Source organism: Erinaceus europaeus, chromosome 18, assembly GCF_950295315.1.
Source record: "Erinaceus europaeus chromosome 18, mEriEur2.1, whole genome shotgun sequence".
Taxonomy (NCBI): Eukaryota; Metazoa; Chordata; class Mammalia; order Eulipotyphla; family Erinaceidae; genus Erinaceus; species Erinaceus europaeus.
In genome coordinates this window covers 59,832,549-59,857,741 of record NC_080179.1, presented here as the reverse complement: position 1 = coordinate 59,857,741, position 25,193 = coordinate 59,832,549, and the positions used below count along the sequence as shown (strand labels likewise).

Sequence of the window (25,193 nt, the reverse complement as noted above, 5' to 3'; positions counted from 1 at the left end):
TCTCCCTCTCTATCCCCCCTCCCCTCTCAATTTCTCTCTGTCCTAGCCAATAAAAATGAAAAATGGCTGCCAGGAGTGGTGGATTCTTAGTGCTGGCACCAAGCCCCAGCAATAACCCTGGGATATATATATGTGTATATATATATATATATATATATATATATATATATATATATATATATTATAATGAATAAAATAATATCTCTCCTTATTTATTTAATAAGAGATACATCAATAACCATCATTTATTAAAGTGTGAGATTGAGGAACCAGGCAGTGGCACACTTGATTAAGCACACATGTTATAATTCACAAGGCCCCAGGTTCAATCCCCCAGACCCCTTCTTTTTTTTTTATTTATTTTTTATTTAAGAAAAGATAAATTGACAAATCCATAGGGTAGGAGGGGTACAACTCCACACAATTCCCACCACCCAATCTCCATATCCCACCCCTCCCCTGATAGCTTTCCAATTCTCTATCCCTCTGTGAGCATGGACCCAGGGCCATTGTGGGTTGCAGAAGGTGGAAGGTCTGGCTTCTGTAATTGCTTCCCCACTGAACATGGACGTTGACTGGTCAGTCCATACTCACAGTCTGCCTCTCTCTTTCCCTAGTAGGGTGGGTCTCTGGGGAAGCGGAGCTCCAGGGCACATTAGTGGGGTCTTCAATCCAGGGAAGCCTGGCTGGCATTCTGATGGCATCTGGAACCTGGTGACTGAAAAGAGAGTTAACATACAAAGCCAAACAAATTGCTGAGCAATCATGGACCCAAAGGTTGGAATAGTGGAGAGGAAATGTTAGGGGGTTACTCACTGCAAACTCTAGTGTACTTCTGCTTTCAGGTATATATTTTGCAGTAGTTTATGGATACGTGTGAACATATGCTCTCTCTCACAGAAACTGGTGTATATCTAGGTTTTGGGTCTTTGTTAGAAAGTGAACCACCTGGGATGTAATTAGAGAATACTATGTAAGGAAAGGTCTCACCTGAGTAATGAAGCTGAAGGGTTGTTCATTACCCCAGACCCCTTCTAAAGGAATAAGCTTAACAAGTGGTGAAGAAGTTTTACAGATGTGTGTGTATGTGTGTATGTCTTTTACTACTTCCCACTTCCTTCTTATTTTCTCCCTCTGTCCTATCAAACAAAATACAATAAATAGAATTAATTACTATAAAAATGAAATTTAAACTGATATTACAATGATTTGTATTTTTAAAAACACTTCTAATAATATAGTTAATTTTCTAGACTGTCAAGGAATAAATACTGACTGTAAAGGTAAAAGTAATCACAAAAATTTTAACAGCATATTACATATTCACTCAAATTGGAGTAAAAACCTTATGCCCAATATCTTTAGGATATAAAAAAATAAGGTTTCAGTAATATTGGAGTCAAAAATTTCTTTGAAACTTTACATACTGCATAGAAACATTTTATACCAGTGCTTCTTTGGTGCATACACTTCATGTTAGAGTTAGTTACTTCCAAGAAATGTTATAGGACACAAAAATTTGAAAAAGTAATTATACACTTAACTGTTAAAGAAAATATTAATGTTTTTACTCAGTGTGGGAAAGAGAAGAAGAGTATTATCTTTAAAATAAGCTATCTGGACTGGGAAGATTGCACAGTGTTTATGTAAGAAGACTTACATGCCTGAGTGAGTCCTTAGGTTCAATCACCAACTGAACTATAGCTCAAACTGAAAAGTGTTATGATTAAAACTAAATGATAAAGGAATCTTAAATCCAAGATGTTAAACTGCTGTTACTTTAAGTCAATATCTGAGTATGATGACTTTTTTATTTACCAGCCTAAGAGTTAAAAATAAAAACCAGAATAATCAACACTAACACTTTAAACATTTCTCTAAAATAAAACTGTCATTTAAGAAGCACAAGGAAAACATAAATGTATCTTTGTGTATTTTTTCCCTTGATAGGGACCAATGTTTGTGCCAAAGACAATGGTGGATGTCAGCAGCTCTGTCTTTATCGAGGAAATTCTCAGAGAACTTGTGCTTGTGCCCATGGATATTTGGCAGAGGATGGAGTTTCTTGCTTAAGGCATGAAGGTTATTTGCTATATTCGGGGAGGACAATATTAAAAAGTATACATCTTTCTGATGAAACCAATTTAAATTCACCAATAAGGCCATATGAGAATCCAGATTATTTCAAGAATGTCATAGCTTTGGCTTTTGACTACAATCAAAGAAGAGGTACCAACCGAATTTTCTACAGTGATGCACACTTTGGAAACATACAGCTTATTAAAGATAACTGGGAAGACAGACAAGTAATCGTTGAAAGTAAGTACAAAAGTTTATTTTTAAATATTTTTGTGGAAGGGAGTATCAGTTGAATTAGCAAATAAATTAATTGCATATAGTGATTATATTTCCTTATAGTTTGTATTCAGGAATTAATTCAACTATATCATGTCACCTCCAGAAGTCAAAGAATCAACTAACTGCTAATGTGTTTGGAATGTATATTCTGGGCTATTAGTCACTTTTCATGGAAACCTAATATAGTATAGTTCTTCACAGTGAATGAAATTATGTCTTTAAAAATCTCTGACTCAGGGGCAGAGTAATGGCACAACATGTTACCATGTGCAAGGACCAGGGTTCAAGCCCTCACCCTGTCCCTACCTGCAAGGTTGACACTTCAATGGTGAACCAAGTGCCAAAAGTGTCTCTCTTCCTCTCTTCCTTTTTTTTTTAATTGATTTAATTTATTTATAAAATAAAAAATATCAGCAAGACCATAGAGCAAGAGGAATACAATTCCATACAGTTTCCACCATCAGAGTACCTTATCCCATCCCCTCCCTTGAAAGCTTTCCTGTTCTTTACTTCTCTGGGAGTATGGACCCAGGGTTGTTTTGGGGATGCAGAAGGTGGAAGGCCTGGTTTCTGTAATTGCTTCTCTGCTGAACATGGGTCCACTCTTCCTTTCTAATTCTCCCTTCCCTTTCAATTTTTCATTGTCTTATCTAATAAAAACAAAATACTAATTAAGAAGAATGAAAGAAAAATGAAAAGGGGAAAATGGCTGCCAGGAGCAGGGCATTAGTCCTTCAGGCACTGAGCTCCAGTCATAAGCCCAGTGGCAATATAAAAATAAAAATAATCTCTGACATATATTCAATAAATTATGTATTCTCTAGAATATATGTAAATACATTTATATGCATACATAGGTATACATATAATCACTGAAATTTTATTGTTGTAATTCTACTAAATACATAAAATTTTAAAATATTTTATGGTCATGGTGGTTCAAGCATGTTATTGTGAGAAAACTTAATTTTCTCATCCAATAAGAAAAAGATTATCATCTCTATCTCTCTGATTCTAATAATTTCTTTTTCTCTCTCCCCAGTCTCATTGTATGCTGGTCAGTCTTCATTAATTTTTATGTTTTAAATTAATATATCAATATGTTGTAAAATGTTCAAGTGGTTTTGATTTTAAAATGATAAGGCATAGGTCTCATTACTGAAATATGCATTTACTCACACCTGTCAACAATTAACTATACAGAGCTGCTTCCTATAACATATGTATTTTTATGAATTGAATAACCCTATATTTATTATTCATTATTTTATCTTATTTATTTTCTCTTTTGTTTCCCTTGTTGTAGTTATTATTGTTGTAGTTGTTAGATAGGACAGAGAGAAATGGAAAGAGGAGGGGAAAACAGAGAGGGGGAGAGAAAGATAGACACCTACAAACTAGCTTCACTGCCTGTGAAGGGACTCCCCTGCTGGTGGGGAGCTGGGGCCTCAAACCTGGATCCTTACGCTGGTCCTTGCACTTTGCACCACGTGCGATTAACCTGCTGCGCTACCACCCAAGTCCCATTATTCAGTTTTTTAACTAATAGTATATATTTTCTGGGTTTTATTATTTTAATTCATGATTTAAAATTATATAAAACAATATATAAAAACATAATAGTATAAATCCATACTGTTCCCACCACCAGAGTTCTGTGTTACCATCACATTCCAATGGAAACTCCATTTTTTTCTACAATTATACTTTTGCTTCCTTTCTTTTTTTCTTTTTTCTTTTACTAGTGATTTAATAATGATTAGCAAGATTGTAGGATAAGAGGGGTAGAATTCCATACACTTCCCACCACCAGAGTTCTGTAACCCATCCTCTCCATTGGAAGTTTCCCTGTTCTTTATCATGGACCAAAGATCCATATGGGATGCAGAAGGTGGGAGGTCTGGCTTCTGTAATTGCTTCTCTGCTGGACAAGGGTATTGACAGGTTGATCCATACCCCTAGCCTGTTTCTGTCTTTCCTTAGTGGCGAGGGGCTCTGGGGAGACGGGGTTCTAGGATATATTGGTGTGTGCCCATGGAAGTCAGGTTGGTGTAATCTACAACTTTGTGGCTGAAAAGCATCAAGATACAAAGTAGAAAAAATTGTTTAATAATCAGGAACCTAAAGTAGGAAAATAGCAGATGAAATCTGGGGTCTTCATGTTGGAAAAAGCTAGAAAGTCTATTTTACATATATTTCAAGGGGGCATGACTTTATTAATTTTTGCCTGAGCCCAACAGCTAACATGCAAGTGTGTTGTAAGTGTTGTCTGGGAAGATGGTGTCAGAGTTGAGAATAGAACTAGAAATCTGGATCAGAGCGGGTCCATTTCTGTGGAGATTAAATTTGGGGCCAGGTGGTGGCACACCTGGTTAAAAGCACACATTACAGTGTACAAGGACCTGGGTTCAAGCCCCTGGTCCTCACCTGCAGGGGGAAAGCTTTGTGAATGGTGAAGGAGAGCTGTATGTGTCTCTCTGTCTCTTTCACTCTCCATCTCTCCCTCTCTTCTCAATTTCTGTCTCTATCCAATAAGTTTTTTTTTTTTTTTTTTTTTTTTTAGCAATGAGGTTAAATTCTAAATGATATATACTAGAGGTTCTCTCTGATAAATTACAAAAATCATCAGAATGGTGACTGCTGAGTTATATCCCACTTTGTTTTTAGCCTAGGGTTTTTTGTTTGTTTATTTGCTCTTTTGCTTGTTTTTTGCCTCTGGTTTAAATCTTGGAAGTATATGATTGGGGTAAGATTGGGATGCTGGAATCTTAGTACAACCTGCCCCCCTGCTCCTCAGACACAGTCCCATACTATAGGGTTCTCTTCCATGTTATAGTTTGTTAACATATGATGGAGTTTCTTTCTCGGAGGGAAGGTCCCTCTGTGTCCTCGATGTAGAAGCTCATATGTCTGGGTTTCCTACCAGTTTCTGTGCAGATTATTTCATGTATTGATATACCTTTGCTGTCAATGTGGGAGATAATAAGTACAGATTCTCCCTATTTGGCCATATTTAAATATGTGAGCCTTCAGCATGTATCTCCTCAGTATTATGTGTGTGTGATAAAATACAGAATCTTGTAAAACTTGTATCTACTGCTGGAAAAAATACAGAGGGGACCAGTTGGTGGCACACCTTGTAGAGCAAGGACCCAGCATCAAGCCTCCAGTCCCCACCTACAGAGGGAAAGCTTCAGGAATGGTGAAGCAGGGCTGAGGGTATCTCTGTTGTTTCTCTCTCTCTCCCTCCCCCTTCACTCTCAATTTCTCTCTGTCTCTATCCAATTATAAATAAAAAAATTAAAAAATAAGAAAAAACGGGTTAAGCGCAGGTGGCGCAAAGCACAAGGACCGGTATAAGGATCCCGGTTCGAACCCCGGCTCCCCACCTGCAGGAGAGTCGCTTCACAGGAGGTGAAGCAGGTCTGCAGGTGTCTGTCTTTCTCTCCTCCTCTCTGTCTTCCCCTCCTCTCTCCATTTCTCTCTGTCCTATCCAACAACAACAACAACAATAATAACTACAACAATAAAACAACAAGGGCAACAAAGGGAATCAATAAATAAAATAAATATTTTTTAAAAATAAGAAAAAGTACAGAGTAGGCATAGATCACATCATCATCTGTTTTAATAAAAGTTTGGAGTGTGTTTGCTTTGTTTGTCAACCTCTCTCTGCATGATCTTTCTCACATTTCTTTCTTTTTTTTTTAAGAAAGGATTAATTAACAAAACCATAGGGTAGGAGGGGTACAATTCCACACAATTCCCACCACCCAATCTCCATTTCCCACCCCCTCACCTGATAGCTTTCCCATTCTCTATCCCTCTGGGAGCATGGACCCAGGGTCATTGAGGTTTGCAGAAGGTAGAAGGTCTGGCTCCTGTAATTGCTTCCCCGCTGAACATGGGCGTTGACTGGTCGGTCCATACTCCCAGTCTGCCTCTCTCTTTCCCTAGTAGGGTGGGTCTCTGGGGAAGCGGAGCTCCAGGACACATTGGTGGGTCTTTCTCACATTTCTAACAACCTCTTATTTACTTCTACAGTGAAATTATTTATTCTAGATATGATATATAAATAGAATCATGCAAGATTTGTCCTTTTGTATATCGTTTATTTGGCATGGCATAATAATTTTATGGTTCACTCATCTTTATTATTAAACAGTATGTTTAAATCACCTTATAAAGGAAATGTGGTCTTACATATTGTTGTCATCATATGGTTGGAGAATTTCCCATTGTATATATAGTCCATATTTTTATCATTTACCTGTTTGTGAATACTTGGCCTATGATTGGGCTATTATGAAAAAATAACTACAGTGAATATTGCCATACTAACATCTCAAATAAGAAATTCTGATTTAAATCATTAGATGGAGAAAAAATGAGAAAGTATTGAAATACATAGTAGGAGTCAGGACTACATCATTCTCACTTTGGCTACATTATGTTCAATGAAGTATTTAAAAAAAGATTTTATTTATTTATTTTCCTTTTTATTTTTATCATTGTTATGGTTATTATTGTTGTTATTGATATTGTTGTTGCCATATAGTCCAAAGAGAAATTGAGAGAGGAGGGGAAGATAGAGAGGGGGAGAGAAAGATACCTGCAGATCTGCTTCACTGCTTGAGAAGCAACCCCCCTGCAGGTGGGGAGCTAGGGGCTCAAACCAGCGTGCTTACGCTGGTCCTTGAGTTTTGGGCCATGTGCACTTAACCTGCTGCATTACCACCTGACCCTCTTAATGAAGTTTTAATACCATCCCTTAAAGAAGAGAGCCTGTAGACAGTTGTTACAACATTGAAAATCCTGATTCCAAGTGGTAAATTACACTGAAAAGATACTAATCAAAATATATATTTAAAAAAATTATTCTAACTCTTCAGAATTAAAGTTAAAGAAACTGACAACACTGTAGTGATTGCAGGTATTAATTCACATATGCAGGGATGAAGGCAAATATAATGACTATAATTTGGGAATCAGTAAAGTTGAAAAAAAAAAACAAATTCTCCCCCCCATGCTACTGTCAGTTTCTTCATAAATCTAAAAACAACTTTTTTAAAAATTTGTGTGAGAAAGTTTGTGTAAATATACATAATTTAATTTAAAACCTCAGGTTACTGCACTTGTAACATACTTGCAGTTATTTAAGATAATTATCTTTGTCTTAAATTATTTTTTGATTATGTGTTAGGATAATTAAACAACTGTAGTTAATTATGTCATTAGATAATTTTGAGTCTTTGGGTGAATTTCTACATTCTAGTGTTGGGAAAAAAATTAACTGGATGTGAGAATGGCCAGTAAGAGCAGGAACATTTAGTGTGTGAAGGAAATTTCTTAGAAAAAAAAAAAAATAAGGATATGTTGGTTTCAGACAGCAACTTAAGTTCAAGCATGAACATTGTAAAGATTCTGAAGAGATGGGCAGCAGCAAAAGATATATTACCAAATCTTCTCATGTCCCTACCGACCTAGGGAAGGCAGACCAGGCCCAGTAACTTAGCATGCTAGGGAGAAAAGGCAGACAGGTTTCCTCTTTTGTCTTACCCTCTCCTCACTTGCCTCTTCTGGTACAAAAGTTGGGTAGTCTCTCTTAGAACCCCTTGTTTCCAGGTAATCCTGGCTGCTAGTTCAAGTGTGTTGCACGCTTTTTATGCAAATTCTAGCACCTAGGCTATATGTTCTCTTCCACTATCTCTCTGGGAATTATAGTATATACAGATATGAAGTAGTATATTCAGGGAAGAGTAGGATTTAAAAATTAACTGGCATGAAGCTGCATTCATACTTTACAAAAACTTTTCAGGATAATCTTGCCTTCTTCCCTAAGAAGTTCCTAACTAGTTTTAAACATTTCAGCCCTTTGTTTAAGTTGTATAGGGGAGTTTATAGTTTGATTTTCTAGAAAAACAAAAGCAAAAACAATATACACAATAAAGCAGTCAATTCCCTCTAAAATGAACCAAGTTCCAGACAAACATACATAAATACAAAATGTCAATGTAAATGAAATTACACAAATACTTGAGGGGGGGAAGAAACATTTTGAAATTTCAGAATTGGCGTTTATGATCTTGAAATGAGAAACCTATAGGCTCCTGGTAGACACCCATTTCTATATTCCAGCATCTGAGTGGTTGGTTCTGATGGTAGCCAACCTGCTCTCACCTTTATTGTCAGCTCCTTGATGGACACCCTCAGGTTTGAAAAATGAGGTAACTATAGCCACTGAAAATATTTAAATATTTATTAAATACTTACAATATACTCTAAATTAGGTATGAGTAAATAAAGTTGAGCAGAATATATTTTTTCTCAAAAGGGTTGTAAATGAATTATAGGACAGCATAGGGACATATGTAGAAACTTGAAAAATAAAAAGTGAGCATGCAGTTCTATCAGATTTCAACAAATTATCAGCATTATGAAAAATAAGATAGCCTAATATAGGAACAGATGTAATAAATGGCCTAACAAGACAAAGTAGAAAATTTGTATATAACACTTTCTTTCATAGAGACTTAACAAAATACAAATATTCACTAAAGATAAGTGGATATGAATAGATAATTTAATAAATGAGACAATCTCATCATGTGAATATATCACATGCAAAAAGAACATATTAGAGCACATATGTTACAGTGTTCAAGGATCCATGTTTGAGCCCTGGTCTCACTTACAAGGGAAAAGCTTTGCGAGTGGTTAAGCAGGGCTGCAGGTGTCTCTCTGTCTCTCTGTCTCTCTGTCACCACCTTCCCTCTCGATTTCTGGCTGTCTCTATCCAATAAATAGATAAAGATAATAAAAAAAATTAAGGGACATATTATCAACAACTATCAAAACAATAATGCTTAACTGAAAATGAATCAAGAGGTAGATCAATACAGAAATAATATTTGATTTCCTGAGTGCTCTTTTAAGGTGCCATAATAATAATTATTATTGTCTATATTTCTGCATATAACAAAGTATCACTATAATGACTAGGGATATGTGGATATATATATATATATATATATATATATATTTGGTTTGCTTTTTTTTCTTTGTTTCCTTTTAATTCCATTAGGGCATGACACATAAATGATTTTCCCATTGCTAAGTGTACTGTTTTCATTCAGGTAGAGAGATACCACAGTGCTAGAAGTTCCCTGGGTGCCATGCAACTCTCATGTGGGATTTTGGACTTGAGCCTAAGCCATGGCATAAAAGACATATTTCCTACCTAGCCTGCGGAGATAACATGAGTCGCTTCACAAGTGGTGAAGCAGGTCTGCAGGTGTCTGTCTTTCTCTCCCCTCTCTGTATTCCCCTCCTCTCTCCATTTCTCTGTCCTATCCAACAACAACAACAACAATGGCAACAATAACGACAACAAGGACAACAAGATGGAAAAAAAAATGGCTTCCAAGAGCAGTATATTTATAGCGCAGGCACTGATCCCAAGTGATACCACTGAAGGAAAAAAAAAAAAGAGGGAGTGAGACAGAGAGACATCTGCTGCCCTGCTTCACCATTCGTGAAGCTTTCTCCCTACAAGTGAGGATGGGGGGCTGGAAGCCAGGTCCTTGCACATTGTAGCATGTACACTCAAGCAGTTGCACCACCACCCAGCCCCTGCCATAGGTTTCTATTTAAATAACTAGCCTAGGAATTAAGAGATGAGTTGTATTAATTAACTTCAATTACATAATGAGCATGCCAGTGGTCAGTGTCTTAAAACAACTGGTTTATATTAAAAATGAAATAAATTCATTCATTTGTTCTACTGTGCATTGGCTGGGCAGTTCTGGTCTGTGCCAGCTCTTCACATCTCTTGCCAGCTGGTAGGCCAGATGGTAGCTGGATGATCAAGGATTGCCTTTCTCTTATGTGTAGCAGTTGGCAGATTATGTTCTGAGCAAGTAGACCCCAAGTTCCTCCTTATCCATCAGGCTAACCTAGGATGGCCGCAGGGTCCCAGGGCAGAACTGGATCCAATATGCAAATATTTTACAAGCCATATTTACAAATGTCTCATTAGTCAGGGAAAGTGCCATAGCCAAGTCCAGATTCAAAGCATGGAAAAACAGACTCACAGTGATAGGAGGAGCTAAAAAGGGGTGGGGTGGGTTACATATATATGGCGGGAAGAATTTGCTACATCTGTAGTCAGCATAGTATTAAAATTATCAGCCTATCTCCAAACCTCCTGAACATGAACACTTGGCTTGCCATTTTGAAACTCATTTTGCTCTTGGTTTTATTTGCTATATAATGGTTTTTGACAACCAGTAATGGACAATGAACTTCAAATCAATCTATATTTTATGGTGAATAAATAAAATGAAACAGGGATAAATTAATTATCTAGTGGGAAAAAAAGATAAAACAAAACTGTGCAATGGGTAGTGAGTTTAATGACAGTGAATAGATTCTATCACCTTCAAAAGTATACTTTTTATTTTCAGATTTAGTACAGATAATGCTGAATTTTTCTCACACGTTCCCTGTAATTAGTTGTTATTACGTCACTTTGATTGTGCCACATATTTATGTAAGCAGTGTGAACGGAAAAACAAGTTTGTAGTTTTGACTTGAAAAGGGTAAGTTATAAGTGGCAATGCTGGAAAAAAATTGTAATGTAGTTTTAGAAGAGAAATTTTTCATAAGAAGTAATAAAAGAAAGTATACACATTAAAACTTTCCTCTCCTTTTGAGAGATTTATGGTGTGAATTCAGCAGATAAAATCAATGTACTGTGAATTATAAATAAGTCTTTGAGGACTGAATGTCAAAATCAAAATTCTTAAAAAAAAAAAAAAAAGGTAGAGAACTTTTAGAAATAGACAAGGACACAAGTGAATCCAGGTTTTCCCTTGAAAGAAGATGACAATTTGTATGCATGAAGTTATTGTTTCAAAGAGCAAGATATTTTGATTTGATATACTGACTAAAACATATTCAAATGTTTAGACTTATTGCGGGGATAGATAGCATAATGGTTATGCAAGTGATTCTCATGCCTGAGGCTTCAGAGTCCTAGATTCAACCATAATCCAGAGAGAGTTAGCTATGCTCTGGTAAAAAATAAATTAAAAAAAAAAAAAACGATAATAATAATAATAATACTAATAATAAGGCAGGGGGTAGATGGCATATTGGTTATGCAGAGACTCTCATGCCTGAGGCTCTGAAGTCCTAAATTTAATCCCCCACCCATAAGGCAGACCTGATCAGTGCTCTGGTAAAATAATAATAATAGTAGTAATAACAATAATAAATAATTATTAAATTAAAATTAAAATTACTTACAATATTAAAATAAACACATTTACTAGAAATAACTGAGTATTACTTACATATTCTCCCTGCTATTCTGACATTTTTTCTTGCTCAGATCTCTAAAAGAGAGCTTAAAAAATTGATAATTAAGCAAACCATGTCATAAATGTTTCATTAGACAAATATTCATATACATGTTTTCCTTGAGTTTTAATTATATAGTTCTTAAAAGATCTAGATAAAATTAAATTATGCTCCAAATTGTTGCACAGTCTTATTTGTAACACCATGACATAGTATGCCATTTAGATTGTCACTTTTGCAGAGTGGCTGTCTCAGTAATGGTAAATGTCGTGTTCAGTTGAATGTTGTCAGCTGTTACAAATCTCATTAACTTTTTTATACATCTACAAAGTGGAATTTGCAGGAGGAAGTTTTTTTTTTCCTTTTTGCTATTAACAAACTAGAACAAACTTCTATGTTGACAAAGCTAAATGTGCACAATATTTTTCTCCAACTCTGTATTATTTCCTTCCCATGTCTTTAGGCGATTTCAGTCAGTGAGCTCTCATTTTTACCTCTTTCACAATCTTTCTTGGCAATGACAGCATTATTATTTATGCTGCAGAGCACATATCAGTCTCTGCTCAGTTTCTAAAAACTCTTAACTCTTTCTTTCCTTTTTACTATAACTTGCAACAGAACGAAGGTGCTCACTTCTTGATATTAAGTCCTTGAACTTAGTGTTTCTTCAGTTTGAACAGTATAATTCCACTGCATCTAGCTTATTCAGTCGTTTACATTAAGCTGCTTTTACCTTTTCCCTACGTTATAGCTATGATTCTACTTTTCTCACTCTGTTCTTCAACTAGTTCTCTGCTGACCACATTCATTTTTTGTCAAATATGAACTGAGAGGTAAGGCAGCTCATTGTGTCAATAAAATGACCTAACTATCAAATGCTTCTGCCTGTCTGTTTTATTTTTGACTCTACAAGTGTGGTTCCCACAGAAATGTCATACTTCTGCAAACATTTTCCTTTTTAGAATGCTTGGTTCATAATAGAACTTTATTATTTATTATTATCTCTGTCTATAGTTGCTTACTGTTCTTCTCATCAATGGAATAGTCTAGACATTTACTGAAATTTTCATTTGATATATGTTAATGTAATCCCAAACTGTACCAAAGTCATCTACCCACTTAAAAGTCAGAACCCCTTCTATTACTTACTTAGTAAAGCCATTCCAATCACTAGATAACCTCACATTTATTATTATCATTTAACTGCATCTGCTGTTGTATTCCACGACCTATACATTCTTTTTTATTTTATATTATTTTTTAATTTTTATATTACAGAATTACATGTCAACATGGGTTTGAATCCACACAATTCCCACCACCAGAGTTCTGAATCTTCACTCTCCCCACTGCAATTCACCATAGTTCCTCTACAGTTGTAGACATGGGCCAACCAGATGGTCTCTACAACTGTCCACATTTATACAAAGTTGCCCCTTATTTTTCTGATTCAATCCTCTTCCCACTCTTAAACTCATAACATTGTAGCTACCTCCATATGTCCTTATCCTTTTCCTACTCTCTCTCTGGGTGCTGATGGAGCTGGAGGGCAGAGTCCCTTTATCTTCATCCTATCACTTCTCCCCTACTGGGTGTATGGATCAAGGTTGTTTATGGGGAGCAGAAGTTATGGCTTCTGTAGTTGCTTTTCTGTTGAGCATGGGCATTGAAAGGTTGATCCATCCCCCCCGCCCTAGAGGACCAGAGCTCTGGAGGTGCAAGGGTTCAGGACACATTGGTGAGTCCGTCTGTCCAGAAAAGTCGGGGTGGAGTCATGGCGGCATCTGTAACTTGCTATCTGGAAAGTGGTATGACCTAAGTTGAGACAAGATGGTTTCTTGTTGTGTGCGGGCTGCGGAAAAGAGAGAGAGGGGATCCGGAGCGAAGAGGAAACACAAATCTTTATTTGCGCTGGCACCTCAGAGTTGGGTGCTAGACAGGCAGGTTGGGCGGACTTTGTTTTGTGGCAGGGTGACTGTGCCTGTCTTAGGATGGGGATCAGCCTTCCGTCTTACCCGTCATTGGAACACCTGGTCATTTTTTCGCAGTAGTACCAGGTGCCCTGTCTTAGGTGCCCTGTCTTAGGTTGACTGGATAGCACTAGTTTCCTCTTACCCGTCATTGGCTAGCCAGCCCTCTACATGGTGGACGTTCTGATTGAGGGGGGCAAATCCTCCACAGCAACTCAAAATTCTGCCATGTCCAGCTTATGATAGTGAGTTTGTATAGGTTGCATCTTTATGGCATCAATCTGTTGCCGCAAAAAGGCCATGAGCTTGTTAAGAATTATAGGACCGTGGTCTTGGAGGTGTTGCAGTGGATAAGGCATTAAACTCTCAAGCGTGAGGTCCCAAGTTCGATCCCTGGCAGCACATGTACCAGAATGATATCTGGTTCTTTCTCTTTCCTCCTCTCTTTCTCATTAATAAATAAATTAAAATGTTGAAAAAAAATTATAGGACCTATTGTGAGCAAAAGAAGTAAAACAAGCTAGGGTCCCACAACTAAGGGTAGACAGCTAAGGAAGGGGAATGTATCCATTGGTATGAAGAGGTGGGATCATATCTTAAGTCTAAGGGAAGCAGTCAGTGGATGTTATTTCCAGGGGAACAGCCATTTGTCTTTGGGGTAGTAAAGGATGTCCATGGCATGGGTGATGTTATAAAGGGAAACATCTTTAAATTGTTGGCTGACAAAGGCAGGCCTATGGTGGCAAGACAAGATACACCAGTTAAGTTTACAAGAATATGTGAATGTTGTTAATTCACATAGGTTGGATATGGAGGAACTTCTTACAGTTTAATACCTTACCATATGAACAGATGATTCCTCATATGAAAGCTTGATAGCTGTAATCACTTACTTGTGAAAAAAAAAAAACTTGTAACAAGTTAGAGGTTTACTATAATTGACTTTGGACTATAAACAGACTCAGGTTACTTAGAGAGTTAAGGCATGTTAGTGACAATGGTTTTAACATTTAGAGTACTCTGAGCAGATGGGTCATACAAAAATTTTGGTCATTCAACACGCTCACTCACAAAACACAACTGGCCAGTCATAACATAAGACATTCAGGGAAGGGGTAGCAGAGAGGGCTCTGTGAGCCAACTTTTGTAGGTTCTGCCATGTCATATTATGGATCCTGGGATGTATCCTGTGGCTAGTCCTCTTGTATTTCTTGTTCTTCAGGGATAACAGTGCCATCATGAGGGTATTGTCGGACATGGCTGGCAGGAACCCAGACAGGTTTAGAGTAACTATGTGTAAAAATGCATGCAAAACCTCTTCCCATGGTCAATAGAGGGTCAGGCCCTTTCCAAATTTTATCAAGTGGGTCTTTCCATTTGACCTTAATAGATGGGAGAGTAGATGGTGTTTGCCAGTGAAGAATAATAGGAGGTAAGCCCGAGTTATTGTAAATATTAAAGAGATTTAACATAGTTAAGGCTTTTGCTAGCTGGATATTGGGGGGGTACATTCCTCCTTTATCTTTATTTAATTGAGTCTTAAGGGTTTGATGGGCCCTCTCGACAATGCCTTGTCCCTGTGGATTATAGGGAATGCCTGTGGTATGAGTAATGTTCCAGAGGGAACAAAAATCTTTAAATTGTTTGTTGGTAAATGCAGATCCATTGTCAGTTTTCAGTTGAAGAGGTAAGCCCATCATAGCAAAACAGGAGAGCATATGGCTTATAAGCTTTTTAGAGCTCTCTGAGTTCTTTAGAGGAGTATGGGTGCCACACCTGAGGATTTTGTCTAGTTGAGGCCACATTTACCGGGAAGGTGTGGATTTGGTTCAATAACACTGGGGAGAGATCTACGGAAGTGGAAGGTGCCGTGGAAACTACTGTAGTGGCAGGGGAAACTGAACACGTATCTACAGGGATGGAGCTCTCAGGGTGGACTGCAAATGGTTTAAGGTCCCTAAATGCTGAAAAAATATCCTTTAACTCTCATATCTCAGCCATGAGGAGTCGAAGGAGAGGAAGCCACAGGGTCTCTTAATGATGAGGTATTAGCAGGGGGAGGAGTCAAAGAAGCGGAAGCCGCAGCAAGAGAAACTGAACCTGTGTCTGTGGGGGAAGTGGAAGGAGGAATCAGAGAAGTGTCCGAACACATGTCTGTGGGGACAAAGGAGCGGCCGAACACATGTCTGTGGGGGCAGCAGGGGGAGGGGTCAAGGAAGCAGAAGCTGCCGCAGGAGAAACCGAACACGTGTCTCCAGAGGCAGCAGTTTTGGGGCTGACTGCAGATTGCTTAGGGTATTTAAGTCTTAAGCAAATATCCTTTAACTCCCGTTATCTCAGCCTCAAGGTCACTTAACCTTTTGGCAGGAGGCCTTGTACATATCCTGAAAATAGTAAATATAGCCATGAGAACCCATGGTGTAGCAAAAATTAAAGCGTCTCTGAGATCAAAAGCCTGTCCCAGGAGAGAAGGATAGAATGTCTGGGACACTTCCTCATAAAACGCAAAAAATCCCATGGTGAGGGGAAACACAGGGCCACAGAGTCAGGCGGCTGCCACTTACCTGTGTCTGGGCAGCTTTTCTGGACCTCAGGCCAGGCGTGAGTGCGGGACACGTCGGGCGTCAGATGTTGTTGTGCGTGGGCCGCGGAGAAGAGAGAGAGGGGATCCAGAGCGAAGAGGAAACACAAATCTTTATTTGTGCTGGCACCTCAGAGTTGGGTGCTAGACAGGCAGGTTGGGCCACATGGAGGTAGCGAAAATGGCCGCCTCATGCAGTAACCTTTCCTGTGTCTGAACACTGGAGTGAAGCGCTGGCAAGAGAGCGAGGTGCAGAAGAAGAAGGGTTTTTATAGGAGTAGCTTTTGCGAGAATGGGAAGGGGGAGGAGTAACCATAGCACTCCAGGATAGGATAATAACTCTCATGAGAATGTGAGGGGGGAGGAATAACCAAAGCACTCCAGATATCGCGGGGATATAGACAATACCCTGAGGGCACAACATGGCTGAACAGGCACTCCAAGAATGTCCCAACTCTCGCGGGAACCAGCAGTAGCCTGAGGGGACAACATGGCAGATGTTAAGATGTAACTGCATCTGCACAATTTCCCAGCAATGGTTAATAAACAGAAACCAAAAAGTAGGATCAGAGCAGATGAGATTAGGGATTTTAAGATAGAAGGAAGCTAGGAGAACCATGTTGGATATGTTCATGGGGGGCATATAATTATAGTAGTTTTGCTTGAGTTTGGTAGCTAGCCTGAGGTTGGATGAGAATATTGTCTGAGAGAATGGAGTCAGAGTAGAGAAAAGGACTAGAAAGTTGGGTTAGGGCAGGGAGTATCTCCATTCATATATATAAATTCTGTGGCTAAAATTAACTGTTTACCTCCATCCACAAGTTCCAGGGCCCATATGTAAATACGTATTTATATTTAGCACCAGAGCTTGTGTAACCTCTGAGTCCCTATGGTCTAAGCTTAGAGCTCATGGTCACATCTAAGGAACATTGCAGGCTGCATTCATTTCAGGACAAGTCTTTTTCAAGTGGCAGGGCAGGATACCCCCAGCCTTCCTTCAGAGACTGGGGCTACCCCTACCATCATTGCTTTATGGTAGAGCCAAGGTCCTAAGAGGGCCCACAAGATGCTATTGTTTATGGAAGCGACCAGTGGTAGTGGAGAGAGGGACCCTTTAGAGGTCAAGGTCTATCATATGTGTATGAGAATCCAAGGATTCCCTAACCAGGGCCCCAGATGATCAGGTAATGTAATATTGACCAAACAGGCCAGTATTAAGTGAGCCAGTCTCTTGCCCTTATCCAAATTTTATGTTCCTTTATTTTTCTGATTATCTTAGATTTTATCTTAGTTGTTTAGGCATTGAGTATCATTTGTTGAGCCCAACCAGAGTTAGGTTTTTGGGGAATCTGTCTTCTTTGGGCCTTTCTGCTAGGCTGTCCTGCTAATTTTGTCTAAATCCAACCAATTACATAATTTATAATGCCTTCTTTAGGCACTTCAACCATTTTTGAGCACATTAAGTTATATGATTGCTCCTTGTTTATGAATTTGTGTATACCTGTATCCTGTATCCTAAACCCTCGCCTAATCTGGTATATGTTACTTAGTTAAGTGACGTACCATCTAACTTGTATGTAGGTAGTCCCATCTGTTAGGAAAGTTCTCACCAGATTTGAAAAGTTGCGAAGTTGACTGCTCAGGCTGTATCTCTGGTTATGGTCCACAGTAGGATTTCAAAAGCAGCATAACATGAGATGGCAATACCAGTAGCAATTTGGTAGAAGTTGAGAAAGTTGGTATGGCATGATAGTCTAAAATGAAAATCCTTTATAGAATATAAACTTTTGTGTTTTTATATATTTTCATAATTACTGGAATTTGAATGGGCCAGCACATGCTGAGATGAAGGGACACACAGTTCATCTGATGCTCTCCTGTCTGCTTAGGATGCCAGGGACACTTAAGTCTGGAGCAACTTGTATAGGTGTAAGTGATCCTTTAGTTGTCCCTAGAGATTTTTGGATAATAAGAAAAAACAAGAGTAATCAAGATATTTAAAAGACATCTGCAATAACCTTCCTACTCTACCAGTGTTAACTAGAGAACAGTTAGAGTTCAATGAGAAAAACAACATTTGTTTCAGAAAGCTCGTGTTAACAAAGAAAACATGTTCCCCATAATCTTTCACCAGGGTGACATGAACCATGTATTTATACTTAGAAGTCAAATTGAGCAGTTGACTAGCTGTATCTTATGGAAGACTGGACACTTAATCTGTGAATTTCATAACATTTTCTCATTCTCTAATTTATCTACATTGCTAATATTCAAATACATCCAGAATGCAAGAGAACAAGTTACAGAATAGCAAAGTTTCATGTTAGCGTCTGGATATAACATGTAACATAGCAGCACAATGGGTTATACTAAGGTGGCATTAATGACAGCAGCTAGGCTAAACTATAGAAAGTGTAAATAAAGCAATACAGACGTTTCCTACATGTTCTAATACAAATTCTTCCCTTTTTAATGTTTGTTTTATTTATTTCAATAAGATATAGTTTTACATAAGTAAGAGAGAGAAGCCAGAACACCATTCTGGAACATGTTGCCGACTAAGAATGGAACCAAGAGTCTCAGGCACTTAAGTCCTGGAATATACCAGCTTGAGCTAGTTTCCTGGCTGCTACTTTTTTGTGTTTTACTGAAACTAGAACCTCGGAATGTCTCCAGCTGAAATAGGTTTTTTCTTGGGTATTAAGATGTATGACATAATTTTTTCATTATCTTTCTTAATCGAGACTGTACCTCTGCTTTTTCAGAAGTGGGGTGGTCAAGACAGGTACCAGATAATCTCACTTCTAGGTGGACCCTAAGAAACAAGGGATGATACGGAGTGTAACCTCAGTGGAATCTGGTACATTATGATAAATACAGAGACTAGGCTAGGTGTCGGGGGCAGGGGTATTGGAGTCATGGATATAGTTATTAATAATGGAGGAAGATGATGATTTGGTGCAGGGTGAGGTTTATCACCTCCTTATCCTGGAGAGATGTGGAAGTGAACCTTTGTGACTATCAGCATTTCCTCAATAAAGTGATTTAAGAAGTGAGGTTGTTATCTAGAGTCTCTCTAAAGATGTGAATTTGAGTTGAGAAGAAACCAGTCCTTTTGAAATTGCCATTTGAGAAGACAACACACACAAGTGTTCTCAGACCAACTAGCTTTGGGACTCTGTGGTCAGGTTTGTGTGACACAATTTCTTCCTTTTAAGTAATTTGCATATATGAGCTGTATGTATTCATAGGTAAAGGATTATAAGTCTGTATTTTCTGGAATCTCAGTACAAATTAAACCCATTTGATGTGATTATTAAATTTCTACCCTAGCAGTTGATTTTATGTATGTGGAATAGTATATGAAGCCTCTCCTGTCTCCAGATAAACATTGAATATGCTATTTCACTTGAGTACCACTTCCCATTGCAAGTTTCAGTTTAGACCTTCTTCAACACTCATATAATACAAACACGCACGCACACACACAGTCACACACACTTCAAGTCAAACATAAGTGTTTGTACAGTTCTATGGTTTACAACTAGACTTCTTTATAATATTGGCTTCTTGTTTTTTTTATCACATAAATAACTTTTTTTTTTTGTATTACAGCAAATACTGTGCTAGTTGTATATCAGCTTTCCAGCCCTGCCTCAAAACACTGAATTGACTGTGGCTGTACATATCTTTGGGACAGTGTGGCTCTGGCTGCAGTATTTTCAGGACTTGCCAACCAACCAGGGGAAAAATAATAACCATTCTAAAAATCAAGCTTTTTACCATCATGAAAGTTATAAAATCATAGAGAAAATTTTAGGAGACAAATATAAATTAGTATTGCACAAGTCTGGGATGAGGATAACCAGAACTATACAGACATTCAGATTGAAGTAAAAATCTCTGCCAGTTAGTTTAATGAAAAGGAGTTTTTGTTGTTGTTTGTTATTTTTTAGTTTTGTAACCATGTAATGGACTTTTGGTCAGTAACCATAAAGGCAGATTGATGGTTTCCAGTTCTATATCAGGTTATTAATATTTTCTAATATTAATAATAAGACAGCAAACAGTTCTCTTTGCTTTTTTAAACACAGGAGACTTCATATTATGTCTTATAGGTAAACACATATATGCTATTCTTGTTTCTTGGACATCACACATAACTCTAATACATACTACTGTTTACTTCACTTGATGACTATACAATAAATATTTGTTTTCCCTTTCCTATTAAGTTCTTCACAAAGTTGATTTATTTGGGGACTAGAGAGATAACACAATAGTAGCTCACCAAACTTACATATATATGACGCCTGGAGTCCCTGGTTTAATTCTCGGCAATGTCACATGTCAGAGATGAGTAGTCCTCTGGTTTTCTTTCTCTCTCTCTTTATGAAAATAAAGAATATAATATTTTTAAGAGCACAGTTCTAGTTTTTTTGACATATGATTCATTTGGATATAAAATTAGAGATGAACTTAATTTGTAAATTTCTTACATATATTATTAAAATGTCTTACATATATTATTAAAATATCTTACATATATTATTGTACATTTAGCATATGCTAAATATTGTGGGAATGTACTTCAGTATTATCTTTAGCTTACCTCATTTAGAACATCAAAAGTAATGAGTCATGGGCTGGGCAGTAGCATAGCAGGTTAAGTGAACATAGTGCAAAGCTCAAGTACCAACCTAAGGATCCCTCATCAAGTCCCCAGCTCCCCTCCTGCAGGGGAGTGAAATAGTGGTGAAGCAGGTCTTCAGGGGTCAATCTTTCTCCCCCGCACCCTTCCCCTCCTCTCTCAATTTCTCTCTGTCCTATCCAACAACAACAACCACAATGGAAAAATGATGGCCACCAGGAGCAGTAGATTCATAGTTGCAGGCACCCAGTCACAGCAATAACCTTAGAGGCAAAAAAAAAAAAAAATCATGAAGAAAGTTTAGTGTTGAACACAGGATTTATATGCACAAGGCTTCAAAAGCTCCCCAGCACCACGTAACCAGAGCTGAGTGGGGATCTGACTTTACTCTCTCATAAAAATAAATAAATAAACCTTTAAAAGTGTGAGTTCTACATATTTGCAAAAGTTCTAACAAATTAATCTCTTTAGTGATTGTTCAATATTGCTGATCATGCTACTTTTCTGAGTTGTAGTTGCTCATGACTTACGCCTCATGAAGCTTAGCTTTACACATATATTTAAAGCAGCAAACCATTTCATTTAGTACTGTCATTTAAATTCCACAAAATCAATAGTGCCATTTACACAATTGTGTGCTTCTTAATGTTTTCTGGTAAAAATTATAAATCATATTAAATATATAAATAAGAGACATAAATCTTTCCTTGTTCATTGCCTTCACAAATTTAGGGTTTTAGAAATCATCTGACTCATTTTGGTAATATCAACACATGGGTCTCATCACTCAGATATCAGAGTATTATAGACATTAATACCTTAAGGTTTGTTAAGATTTAAAACATAGGTTTTGGGATAATTGAGACTTGAATTCAAGTTCATTCTCTGCCAATGTATATACAAAAGGAGTTGAATAGTATGGCTAAGAAGACCTTTAAGAAAATACTATTAAGCTTTAGTATCTGCAAGGCAATAGTTTCAGAACAATCAAATATATCAAAATCTGCTAATGCTTAATTACCTTATATAAAATGGTACATAATTTGTAGATAACTTATGCATATCCTCCGTATAGACAGAAATGTATATATTTACTGCAGATAAAATTATCACAGGCATAGATAGGTATTGCATACTTCCTCCTCCTCTTCCTCCTCTTCCTCCTCTCCCTCCTCCTCCTTCTCCTTCTTCCATACTTTCAACCATCCATTGTTGGTTGAGTTCAGTTGAATACACCTCTGGAGGGTCAACTATACATAAATCATAAACAGTTGTTAGACATATAGATGCTAAGAGGGCTGCTGTTGAAGGGACAGAGAGACTTGAAGAACATGTTGTAAAAGGAAGAAAGGGGACTTTGGCATTATAGTGACAGAAAACTACACAAGCAAATTGTTTACCATGTTAACTGGAAAACAGCAGTTCAAAGTAATGAACTTGGATATTTAACTGAATATATTTCCAAGCAATGTATTGAAGAAATGTTTTGATGATTTCTTTCTGCTAATATAGAAAAACTCAGAAAGGAAAACTAGAAATCGAGAGAGGACAATTATGCAGAGTGAATCAGAATTTGAATATTTGGAAAGTGTTCGGCATAGTCAGACTATAAATGACATTAAAATTAGGAGATGCACTACCATGAAAATGTGTTCTTGAGTCAGAGAGGTGGCTAGACAGTCTAATTAGTGTCTCAGAAAGAACAAAAAGTAATTGCTTTTCATCACATAGAGGAATCTTGAGATCGGTCAAGTGATTTGTGAACCCCTCAGCCATCTCTGCAGAAATCTAAAATATGATAAGATACTCTTGTAAATAACTGTGGAGTATCATCCTGTCTAATGGCAGAAGTGCCAAAGCATACACAGAAAGGCAAACAACAGAAATAGTAGTAGCTTGAACGGAAAGAAACAAGGAGGTAATGAAAGAAGTCTATTAGGCTACTAAAATTATACTGGGGGGGGGGGAAGATTTGGACATTGTATTCATTTGCAAACATGAAAAGAAATAGGACTGGAGCAGAGGGGTGATAAAAAGCACAGAGACAGAACTTCAGTTCACAGAGAATGTTTCCCTGTCCTTGAGAACTAATGAAGCCACTCTTTTAGATTTCAAAATTTCTTAGGAGTGCTTTTTTAAATTATAATCTTATCCTTTTTTGGGATGAGAATGTCTATAGCAGACATAATATATTCGTCTTAGCATTGCATTTTTTGAGCAGATAGTTTGTTTTCTAGGCTTGTGGACCTATCAATGGAAATGAATTAAGTACTGATATGTGTGTGTGTGTGTGTGTGTGTGTGTGTGTATCATATTCATGAGACCCCAGTTTATCAAGGAAAAAAATCTGACATATTAAATCACCAATGTCCTATCCATGGTCTATAGTATGCAAAAGCAAACAGTTGCAAGGAAATATCAAATAATATGATACCCAGTTTTGTTGGTATTAGAACATTGTAATAACATCCTTTTCACTATTCTTTTTTTTTAAATTTTTTATTTAAGAAAGGATTAATGAACAAAACCATAAGGTAGGAGGGGTACAACTCCACACAATTCCCACCACCCAATCTCCATAACCCACCCCCTCCCATGATAGCTTTCCCATTCTCTAGCCCTCTGGGAGCATGGACCCAGAGTCATTGAGGGTTGCAGAAGGTAGAAGGTCTGGCTTCTGTAATTGCTTCCCCGCTGAACATGAGCATTGACTGGTCGGTCCATACTCCCAGTCTGCCTCTCTCTTTCCCTAGTAAGGTATGTCTCTGGGGAAGTTGAGCTCCATGACACATTGGTGGGGTCTTCAATCCAGGGAAGCCTAGCTGGCATCCTGATGGCATCTGGAACCTGGTGATTGAAAAGAGAGTTAACATATGAAGCCAAACAAATTGTTGAGCAATCATGGATCCCAAGCTTGGAATAGTGGAGAGGAAGTGTTAGGGAGGTACTCACTGCAAACTCTAGTGTACTTCTGCTTTCAGGTATATATTTTGCAGTAGTTTATGGATACGTATGAACATAAGCTCTTTCTCACAGAAACTGGTGTATATCTAGGTTATGGGACTTTGTTAGAAAGTGAACCACCTGAGATGAAATTAGAGTGTACTATAAAAGGAAAGGTCTCACCCAAGTAATGAAGGGTTGTCTGAACCACTTTATCTCACCAGAAACAAAAATCAACTCCAAATGGATCAAAGACCTAGATGTCAGACCAGAAACAATCAAATACTTAGAGGAAAACATTGGTAAAACACTTTCCCACCTACACCTCAAGGACATCTTTGATGAATCAAACCCAATTGCAAGGAAGTCTAAAGCAGAAACAAACCAATGGGACTACATCAAATTGAAAAGCTTCTGCACATCCAAAGAAACTATTAAACAAACAGAGAGACCCCTCACAGAATGGGAGAAGATCTTCACATGCCAGACATCAGACAAGAAACTAATCACCAAAATATATAAAGAGCTCAGCAAACTTAGCACCAAAAAAGCAAATGACCCCATCCAAAAATGGGCAGAGGATATGAACAAAACATTCACCTCAGAGGAAAAGGCTAACAAACATATGAAAAATTGCTCTAGGTCACTGATTGTCAGAGAAATGCAAATTAAGACAACACTAAGATACCACCTCACTCCTGTAAGAATGCCTTTTCACTATTCTTAGAAACCTTGTTTACCACATCCTCAGCCTAAGAAACCTTCCTCCCTGGTGTTTAAATGTAACTGTTATAATCTGATTCTCATTCCATTCAGTAATTGGTGTTAGGCATGGGTTTAATATATATATAATATTTTTAGTATTGTGTCAATTCTTGTGAGAAGACAATCTGAAAAACTTGTTTTTATTATCTTTTGCTATAATATGTATAAGTTAGTCTCAAAGACCCTATTGATGCCTTTTCCATTTATCCTTGTTCTTATGAAGAGATTTGAAAGCAGATAGTGGCCAAAAGAAAATATTTTAAAGCAAATATAGATACATTAAAAAAACTGTTGCAGGTTTACAAATAACTTGGGTTGTTATAGAAATTTATGTTTAATTTATTTGTGAGTAGTTGTTTAGCTAGACAGTATGGCTATTAGCAGATTTAGAAAATCAAATAGTCTGTATCTATAATGTATTTTTTATATTGGAATAGGTTATGACTTCCTAAGAATTTTATTATATAATTCCAGAAAGTTTGACTCTGCAATAAGACCACTTTAGTAAATCTTAACTACTAAAAGTATTAAATTTGGTTGTCTTAAATTTCAGGTATACTTT

The 25,193-nt window shown here is 37.4% G+C and overlaps 1 protein-coding gene across 1 annotated transcript in view; it reads left to right on the top strand.

The window, feature by feature from the left end:
• Window positions 1–25,193, top strand: part of LRP1B (LDL receptor related protein 1B) — a 1,816,831-nt gene that overhangs the window by 1,312,793 nt on the left and 478,845 nt on the right. The window contains exon 41 of the mRNA XM_060178059.1: window positions 1,951–2,319. Within this exon, the coding sequence (XP_060034042.1) occupies window positions 1,951–2,319 (369 nt within the window). The remainder of the gene's footprint in view (window positions 1–1,950; window positions 2,320–25,193) is intronic.